At 29.2% G+C, this 9,064-nt stretch overlaps 3 protein-coding genes and 1 non-coding gene across 5 annotated transcripts; 1 reads left to right on the forward strand and 3 right to left on the reverse strand.

The window, feature by feature from the left end:
- Positions 1-105: 105 nt before the first annotated feature.
- Positions 106-6,045, forward strand: LOC143361912 (DNA polymerase delta subunit 2). 2 transcript variants are annotated; one of them, XM_076801626.1, is made up of 6 exons: positions 106-657; positions 729-1,033; positions 1,467-1,683; positions 1,944-2,178; positions 2,240-2,532; positions 5,910-6,045. In XM_076801626.1, exons 1-6 carry the CDS (start codon positions 489-491, stop codon positions 5,939-5,941), a joined length of 1,251 nt encoding a protein of 416 aa, XP_076657741.1. In that variant the 5' UTR covers positions 106-488; the 3' UTR covers positions 5,942-6,045. The 2 variants fall into 2 exon arrangements, with proteins under 2 accessions (XP_076657741.1, XP_076657740.1); XM_076801625.1 differs by lacking the exon at positions 5,910-6,045 and adding an exon at positions 2,608-2,736.
- LOC143361916 (uncharacterized) lies at positions 3,944-5,794 on the reverse strand. Its single transcript, XM_076801630.1, has 3 exons — positions 4,754-5,794; positions 4,256-4,492; positions 3,944-4,177 (listed from the first exon to the last, which is right to left on the reverse strand). Exons 2-3 carry the CDS (start codon positions 4,478-4,480, stop codon positions 3,944-3,946), a joined length of 459 nt encoding a protein of 152 aa, XP_076657745.1. The 5' UTR covers positions 4,481-4,492; positions 4,754-5,794.
- On the reverse strand, positions 5,813-7,699 carry Dph1 (diphthamide biosynthesis 1). The gene is made up of 4 exons (XM_076801629.1): positions 7,076-7,699; positions 6,638-6,945; positions 6,150-6,533; positions 5,813-6,069 (listed from the first exon to the last, which is right to left on the reverse strand). The coding sequence occupies exons 1-4, from the start codon at positions 7,386-7,388 to the stop codon at positions 5,839-5,841; spliced, it is 1,236 nt and encodes a 411-aa protein (XP_076657744.1). The 5' UTR covers positions 7,389-7,699; the 3' UTR covers positions 5,813-5,838.
- A 348-nt stretch (positions 7,700-8,047) lies between these two features.
- On the reverse strand, positions 8,048-8,119 carry Trnaq-uug (transfer RNA glutamine (anticodon UUG)). The gene has a single exon. It is a non-coding gene; the product is annotated as a tRNA-Gln (tRNA).
- Positions 8,120-9,064: the final 945 nt, after the last annotated feature.

Raw genomic sequence — 9,064 nt, forward strand, 5'->3', positions numbered from 1 at the left:
ATTTATGGCAATATGAAGTATTAGTATTGATAAAATCATTATTTTAACATGTATTATCCATAATATTATGGCAATCATGTATTTATTATTATACTTTTATTTCTTTTAACGACATTTTATTAACCGAATTGAAGTAGTTAAGTTCAATTATTCTACAAATCATACTTTTTTATTCTCTAAATTTAAATAATATACATATTGTAATGTATATTTAAGATATAAATAATTTTAAAAATTTCAAAACATTTTGCATCATTGTATAATTTGTAATTTATAATACCATTGAGAAAATGACATTTCCTCTCTGATAATACTGTATATAATAATTTTGTAGATAACTCTCACCAATCCTATCATTGCAGAAATACTTAAAAATGGTATTACATGTTCTTCACTTATTTTTGTAATTTTAGTATTAACTTCCTTGGTTTGCGTAATGTAAATAAAATACGCTATTTAGTTCAATAAAGGAATATTGTCTGGATATAATGGAATTTCGTTCACCGCCAACGTATCACCGCAAATTGTGTAAACTTGAAGATTTCAACAAATTTAAAATTTGTTCAAAAAATTTTGATGAACAATACAATCGTATATATAGTGCAAGATTAAGAACTCTAAAGGACCATCTCTTTCAGAATGCAAAGGCCAAATGGGGTAAAACATTCTTACTTCGATTACATACGTTATCGTTTTAGGTTATGTTCGTAATATATATTTTATTGTAGCCCAACATGAGGTGGTTACGCTGTCAGAACTGGTCGAAAAAAATCAAGATAATAATTATATTGTAATAGGAATATTATATAAACATCAAGAGTTGAAGCCATCAATATTGCATGACATATGCGAAGAACTTCAATTACCGACTCATTTACCAAGAGCAAATTATGCATCAATCAAAGATATATTATATTTGGAAGATGATAGTTTACGTGTTAAATTGGTTGGAAGTCACATGAAAATACAAAATGTGATTACTGGTATTATTTGTGCTGTACTTGGACATCAATTAGAAAATGATGAATTTAACGTAAATATCAATTTTATTATGTTACAAATGATTCATAAAAGTAATGTAAATAATACGCTCTCTCTCTCTCTCTCTCTCTCTCTCTCTCTCTCTCTCATGTTATGATATACATTTCATTTTTCCTTTTGTATATATATTAATCTAAAACATTAGTATAAGCTAATAATAAAAACATATATTCCATGATGGCTGATAATTATAATAGTTTTTCAGAAATGTATATCACAATATGAGTAACAACACAAAATTTCAATATTATTTTTACCCTCAGTTATTCATGTTAATATTTGCACATAACATTATATCTATGTATTTAATACTTTACATTTAAAGAAATGATTGAACCCTTTGCACAGCTAACTGTATACTAATGCCGGAATAAATTGCATTTCAATGTTGACTATTTGAAATATATAAACTATATTAATTATAGGTTATAGATTCGTGTTATCCAGGATGTATTCCAAAGCTAACTACCATCGCTAAACCATTGGAACAACTGGGAAAGATTTTAATAATATCAGGCTTAGATCTAGCAAATAATACACAATCATTAAGTTTGAATCTGTTCTCTGAATGGGTAACTGGAATGATCGGTTGTCCAGAGGTTCAAACAGAAGTAGCATCCATAGTGTGCATTATTATAGCAGGTATCAATATACAGGGTTTGATATGTGATTCTTATGCAGAGTACCATGTAAATTTGGTCTAAGACATCTGTATCTATAATGCCATCTTATACAAGAAAAGATTTCAAAACAGAACATCTTTTGTTTAATTAAATTGTTCATATTACTTCTCATTTTGAAGAAAACTCAATTGGTCATTTTATAAGAATCACCCTGTACATATATGTAAGTATTGAAACATTTAAGTATATGAAACAAGTGGTGCACTGAGATTATTTTAGGAAATAGTATAAGAGGATCCATAGAAATCTACAATCATAAAGGATATTTTGAAACTAAAACCCACAATGATACTGCATTCAAAGAGGCTACAATACTAGCACACAAATTGGACAATTTTCTTCTTCCTATAGCACAGTGTTGCCCTATAATATTAATGCCTGGTGAATTTGATCCAACTTGTCACATGCTGCCTCAACAATCGTTTCATCCTTCTATATTATCTCAAAGCTCCAGGTATTATTATATATTTATTTCCTACCACAGTAAAGTATTTCGTTACATTTACATGATACAGATTCAAGAGTTTCTATGGAGCTACAAATCCTTGGATTGGTAGCATCAACTCTCGTATCATAGCTGGATCCAGTGGTCAACCCATTTTAGATATCATGAAGGTTGCTGGACTTGTTAATGTATCACCATTAACATGGCTAGAATATACATTAAATTGGAGACATTATGCACCAACTGCCCCAGACACTGTACCAGCTTATCCATATCCAAATATCGATCCATTCGTTATGACAGAATGCCCTGATATTTATTTTGCTGGCAATATGGATAAATTTGACACCAAACTATTAACAGGTAAGAATATTTTCAAATGATTTTTATTTTTACATTGTGATAAAGAAAATGGTGAAGTAGAACATTTATTCACAGTAAATCAAGGACAGAGAATAAGATTGATTTGCATTCCAAAATTTTCTGAAACGCAAACAGCTGTGTTGGTCAATTTACAGGATTTACAAACTTCGCCGATTTCTTTCGGCGTTAGTTAATTTCGTATATTTTTAAAATTGACGCGAAGCATTAACATTTCTGTATATTATTTTAGTATAATTTGTACATAGTAAATATATTATTTATTCTACCGAACAATGCATCGATTTGTTTAAAACCATTTTTACATGGGCACAGTCTTTTTTTAACATTCCGGCGGGCGCGCTTCTTTTCGTAATACGAACAGACACGCTGTACTGTTGTTTAGAGCAACAAATGTTATTCTGAACCACTGAACATGACTAACTTTATCTTCATGTTAAAACGTTTGCACTCTGAATTCTAAAATTTCCACTGTTTAGTATTATTGTATAAAACTCTTCACTTGAGAAGTAGTGCAAGAGTCCAGTTTGATCTCACCATGGGAGAAAAGCTTTTTTTTTGCAAAAAACTAATTGTGAGTTGCGTGCATATACATGTATGCGCACCCGCCAGTGGGTTAATAAAGAAATAGGAACTTTATTAACATGTTAACTGCTATCTGATCCCCGGATAATGTCGCTGGAATTAATAAACATCCAAATTAAATAAATTACAATATTACTGACTGCTGTACACGTTAATGTACATGAAGAACAATAACATAATTTATATGAAAATAGGTCGACTATTAACGTGTTAATAGAGTTTATACTTAAAAGTGAAAAATAAGAAAATGTTTATATTCTATGTTGCTTTAACAATTATATATGAATGTAAAAAACAGACATTATTTCATAAAATATATTTTTACATCAATAAAATTATATTGTACATGGTAGTTACTGCATTAACAATATTTATTTTGATGTTTGGAAGAATATAGCATTCATTTTATATTTACAAAATAATTGTGATATAATATATGTATGCAATAATACTGGTAATTTTCAATAGTAAAATAGTGTCTCTTCTCTTTTTTATGAAAATATAAGTTATCTTTGGCACAGTAGTTACTAGAATAGTGTTAAATAATATTGAAATTATTCAAGTAAATAAAATTGGAATTCTATACTAACTCAATAACAGTTCCCTCTATTTTACTGTTAGTATAAGACTATGAGGTACTTCAGACTGTTACTTCAGTAACAAATTTAAGTACTATGTTTTTTGAACAGTCATGATACTGAAATTAATTTGAATATCAAATAGCGATTATCATTATTTTTGAGGCCTGCACAGTTTTTAGAATTATAGTACATCACAAACGTTTATCTAGATAGAAATTAAGACATTCCTAACTACAAGAATTTGAAGGGATTGGTATATTCATATTTAGACAAATATTCATATTACTTGATGACTCTTGAGGTTCTGAAACTTCATTTTGTTGATCTATTGTTTTTTCTTCACTTCTCATTGCACATATCGCATCTGTGAGAGCAACTATGTAATTCTTTGCTAATGTTAGGGTTTCAATTTTTGATAGTCGCCTTTCCTTGCTTACATGTGGTATTACTTCACGTAAAGACTATAAAATGTAATAATTAATGGTCCCATTGTGAAAGTAAGCAGTTCTGAATAAGCAAAACATTACAAATATCTTTACCTGAAAAGCATCGTTTAAACTGTGCATTCTCATTCTTTCTCTTTCGTTGCTTTCTAATCTTCTTAGAGTTCTTTCTCTAGGTGTAGCTCTTCTAGATGGTTTTAATAGTTTTAAGCCTGACTTTTCAGATCTCTTGCCATTCCGCTGCACTGTTCTTCTAGTCTGCGATTGCGGTTTAGACCAGTTTTCTTCCCAGTTGTCTCCGTTCATTACTTTAGATTTCATTCAAAAATATTCCTTTTGCAATTAATGATATTATCATTATATGTATAATTTCGCAATCCGTTTACATTTTTCATTTTTAGAATTATTAAAAATCTAAACAATGTCTTGCAAAATTGAAAAACGTACAGTAAAACGATTATGATTTAGCGTATAAAATATTTCTCAAGGTCAATAAATAGAAATTAAAAAATAACAAGTACCATTTATATTTTTATACAATGCAGATAACTTTGTACAAAGAAATATATTGTTTAAAAAATTGTATGTACTTACAGTTTATGAATGAAATGTTTATTAGTTGCTAATCAATGGAGAAGTAAGATACAAATATAATAGTATACTTTAATTTTTGTAATAAATGTAATTCACGGATATTTGTTGAACTTTACCGGAATATAGTTTTAGATAGAAAACAAGGTAATGGTAATTTACATGTTTCAATGCATTTTTGAATATTTGAAATAACTGCACAAGACCGCGTGTACTTGTTGAGCCACGTTGGAACGACGACTGACGTTGCGATGCCGGGGTGCGGCCGAAACAGCCTTCCACCCCCAGGAACTATGCAATCTACCCTGTGACCTTTTCTTAATATCTTTTTCATAATGCATCACTAATCTTAATCTTCCATTCGTATAAATAAAATTCATCTAAAATTTTCATATTTTTATTGAAAAAAATGTATACATGCAATCAAATTTTCATTAAAATATATACTGTTGACAAAATAATAAAACGAGTCGCTTGGAATCGTAAAGTGTGCTATTGTGTATGTTACGATATCTTGGAAAAATTTTCAATTCGAATTTATAATATTTATCAATTTCAAATTTCATTGGCAAGAAATATCACCCTAATGTTTATAAATTTCACTTTTAACACACACTTATTACGCGCGGTATATGATAAGCTTTGTACGTGTGCACGGCTACAGGTGGGCGTATGACGTAATTCGCCCACGCGGTCCTTTCTATCTTCCTATAATCATACTACCCTCGATTAAGACAGCGTGAAATATCTTTCAATATATTTTGTACACGCGGTTTGTTCGCAATTAAATTAAATTTCCATTACTTCCGATGTATAATAGAACGTATTAAAAATAATTGATCAACGATTAATGGTTCTTTTCAATATGTTATTAAATTTTTTAAATAGTCGTACGATCAAAAAGAATTCTTTAATTTAAAGAACGATCGAATTTATTATTGTCTAGTGCCCAGACACAAATAATTAAATACATTAAATATCCTTTATTTAGCAATATATGCATAAAATAAAAATGTTCAAATATACAAACTTTAACAAAATGGGGAATTGTAAAAGTATAAATTTATATTTAAATTAATCTTTATTGTTTATGTACTATCCTTACATTTGCCACAACAAGTATCGATTTGTTTTTCTAACTCAGATTCTTTATGATTAGGGGTCCATGGTCCAAGACTAGCAGCAGCATAATAGTCCATAGGGTACGGCTCATCAATGACAAAATTTATCATTTTTAAAGCGACGACTCCCTCATAAGGTGTAAGAAATGGTTTTTCAAAAGCTGTACCCCAGTCTATACTTAATCGTGGACATGCAATCTATTGAATAATTTTTCATATAAAATATTGTTATATTTTTGGTTTAGAATTGAACATTCATGGATACAAATTAATGTTACCTGTATGAAAGCATCAACACCGTTGAATAATTTGATTTTATCTGGAAATATTTCTGATAGTAATATAATAACATTTTGTTTGCCTAGTAATTTAATTTTATTTTCTATATTTCTCAACACATTGAGACTTCCTTGTCTGCCTAAGGTGCCTAATATGAGTCCAAATGTTTCAGTCTCTTTCGCATTATCTATAGCTGTTAGTCTAGTTCGCAACATTTCTTGATGATTATAAAATTCTTCAGTTAGTTTTTTCTCATATGGATCATAACGAAATGCTCTCAATTTTGGATTGGCAATCATTACTGCTTCTAAGTGAAATCGACCATCACCAATATAAACAACAACATTAGCACATCTAATTTGTGGTGCTGTGCAACCTAAAATCTATAGTATAATATGTAAAATATGTAGCTTCAAACTCATTTGGCACAGTATTATAGTATAATTAAAGTGTAATTAATTCTTGTTATATAGAAAATTATAAGTACCTCTCCAGGACTTAATGGTTTACTTTGTGGTGTAGATACTTCATAACCATTTTTTTTCATTTCTAATGCAATTGCTTGTAAAGTTCCAGCAAACTGAATAGTGCTTACAAGAGCTATTTTTGTTGTAATAGATAGAGTGGCTTGTAAACACTCAATACAATGCGAAGTATCAATTTTTATATTTACAAATACATAAAGTACTTTAATTCCAACTGTTTGATCAATAGGTATCAAACAAGAGTGACCATAATGAATTAAAAAATCTGCATTTAATGCTTTTGCTGTGTAATCGTCTACACAACATGCCCCTGTATGAAATATGTTAACGTAAATATATCTCAATGATATTTGTATTTGGTATTAATTTATATCTATTCATATTTCGTATTATAACATAATTGTCATGGATTTATATAATGAAAAACTAAAATTTTTTACCATAAGTTACGTCTCCCATAATAACAGTTTCAGCATCTGTAAACTCTTCTATAATATCAGCTATAGTTGTAGCATACATTAACAGTCCTTCTGGCATTTGTAACGCAACTCTCTTAGCTTTTACTTCCTTAATCCTCCATATGGATTTGTAGATTTCGAAATTATAATTATTAGGTAGTGCAGCAATTGCTGCATTTAATAGAGGATTGTTCAAGATTTCCTCTGGAATTTTATTTACTTTAACCGGTGCTTTGAAAATTTTACGTGTAGGTTTTGCTTTAACTATCACGACCGAGTTGCAATCCTCAGCCATAATTACAAATTTTTATTATTCAATTTTTTATTAGTTACAATTACAAAGCTTTAATATGTGTATTCACGTGTCATTATCTTCTAAAAAGAATTCGTCTATATTTCTCCTTTTATAAACACAATATTTATATTATGTACGATAATTATAAATTTAAATTATTCTTCTAACTTTTGTTAACTTTAATGAAATATTATTACTTATGATATTATTAGGTAGAGGATAACCTATGAGCCATCATCACATTCTGTGTTGAACGAAATCAGATGTGAGATATGACGTGTACCGTGGGACATTGTGACCAATTGTGACAGTCGATAGCAATGCCCTCTGATTCTGCTACGATACGATTCTAATATACAACAGACGTATCAATGATATTTATCATTATTACACATGTAAATAATTATTAAAGCAAAATCAACACTAAATAATAACTAAATTATGTTAAAAGTATATTTAACTGTGAATGTTGATTTTAAGAAAGTTAAAACGTATATTGTCCAAAGAAATACACCTCATGGCTAATATAGCTTGCATACTAACGTAATTAATGTAAAATTTAATGCACGAACAAAGTTTTAAATATCTATTTCTATTGGAATTTGTTTATATCGATAATATATTATTTTATAACTAAGTTGTACTAAAAAAAAATTCTCAGGTCCCACCGAGATTTGAACTCGGATCGCTGGATTCAAAGTCCAGAGTGCTAACCATTACACCATGGGACCATTTGTATTAATGCCTTTTATTTTTATTATTTTAAAAGACAACAATTTTTTGGAATACATATCTATCATAACACTTCTTGTCTCACGATCTGAAATACCGACATCGATAAATACAATTCGATTTCTTACGCCCTCTACGCTGACAAACGATAAATGTTGGAACTAGATCCACGTAAATGATCAAATCTGGTCAAATACAAATGACTGACGAGCTGTGTCTGTGATGTAATGACTATATCAGACTATATGTTAAAATTATATTTTTTATTTAATGTCATTGTGATTGGAACGTTGTACTTTTTCGCCGCCTCGGAAAGCGGGACATCAGACAACTTCGAGATTTTATAGGCGCGGGCCGCGCACGGCCCAAAGTAGGCAAAAATGCCATTTTGGCATTTTAAAATAATAACTTCTAAACCGTTAGACATAATTAAATGAAATTTAGTAGGTAAAAAGGTAACATTTATATATTTAGTCATTAATTAGATTAACGATTGAATTAGTTATTTAATTGTCAATTGGACTAGCAATTAATTACTGCAACCTACTAATATTTATTGTTTTATAATTTCAATTTAAATAATCAACTTATTATTTAATATGTGTAGCAAAAATAATTAATGTTGTCCTGTGCAATTTAGCAGAATTTTAATATAATTTCGATTAAAATGTAATAATTAATGATTAACGGTTAGTGCTCTTAATTAGCGATTGATTATCGACGATTAATTAATCGTAATATTAATATTTATAATCAGTAATCTGACGACTGATGTTATACAAATTGATTAAATCAATCGCGATTTTTGACAATTAATTCTCTTCGATCGTAAACGTTACTTAATCAATTGAATTATATAAATTTCAATCGATTAATGTCCAACTCTATAGTCGACTGTATAAGTCGTAGTGCTGATCAAAATGTCAGAGACTGGAGCGATCGCT

This window comes from Halictus rubicundus, chromosome 16 (genome assembly GCF_050948215.1).
Source record: "Halictus rubicundus isolate RS-2024b chromosome 16, iyHalRubi1_principal, whole genome shotgun sequence".
Lineage (NCBI taxonomy): Eukaryota > Metazoa > Arthropoda > Insecta > Hymenoptera > Halictidae > Halictus > Halictus rubicundus.

Excerpts from the sequence above, each read along its gene's own strand:
- LOC143361912 (XM_076801625.1), top strand. The coding sequence starts at position 489 with ATGGAATTTCGTTCACCGCCAACGTATCACCGCAAATTGTGTAAACTT. Across the intron at positions 1,684-1,943 it reads AGTGTGCATTATTATAGCAG|GAAATAGTATAAGAGGATCC; the intron begins GTATCAATATAC and ends AGATTATTTTAG. Across the intron at positions 2,179-2,239 it reads ATATTATCTCAAAGCTCCAG|ATTCAAGAGTTTCTATGGAG; the intron begins GTATTATTATAT and ends TACATGATACAG.
- LOC143361916 (XM_076801630.1), bottom strand. The coding sequence starts at position 4,480 with ATGAAATCTAAAGTAATGAACGGAGACAACTGGGAAGAAAACTGGTCT. Across the intron at positions 4,178-4,255 it reads GTTTAAACGATGCTTTTCAG|TCTTTACGTGAAGTAATACC; the intron begins GTAAAGATATTT and ends TACATTTTATAG.
- Dph1 (XM_076801629.1), bottom strand. The coding sequence starts at position 7,388 with ATGGCTGAGGATTGCAACTCGGTCGTGATAGTTAAAGCAAAACCTACA. Across the intron at positions 6,534-6,637 it reads AACCATTAAGTCCTGGAGAG|ATTTTAGGTTGCACAGCACC; the intron begins GTACTTATAATT and ends ATTATACTATAG. Across the intron at positions 6,070-6,149 it reads GTGTTGATGCTTTCATACAG|ATTGCATGTCCACGATTAAG; the intron begins GTAACATTAATT and ends ATTATTCAATAG.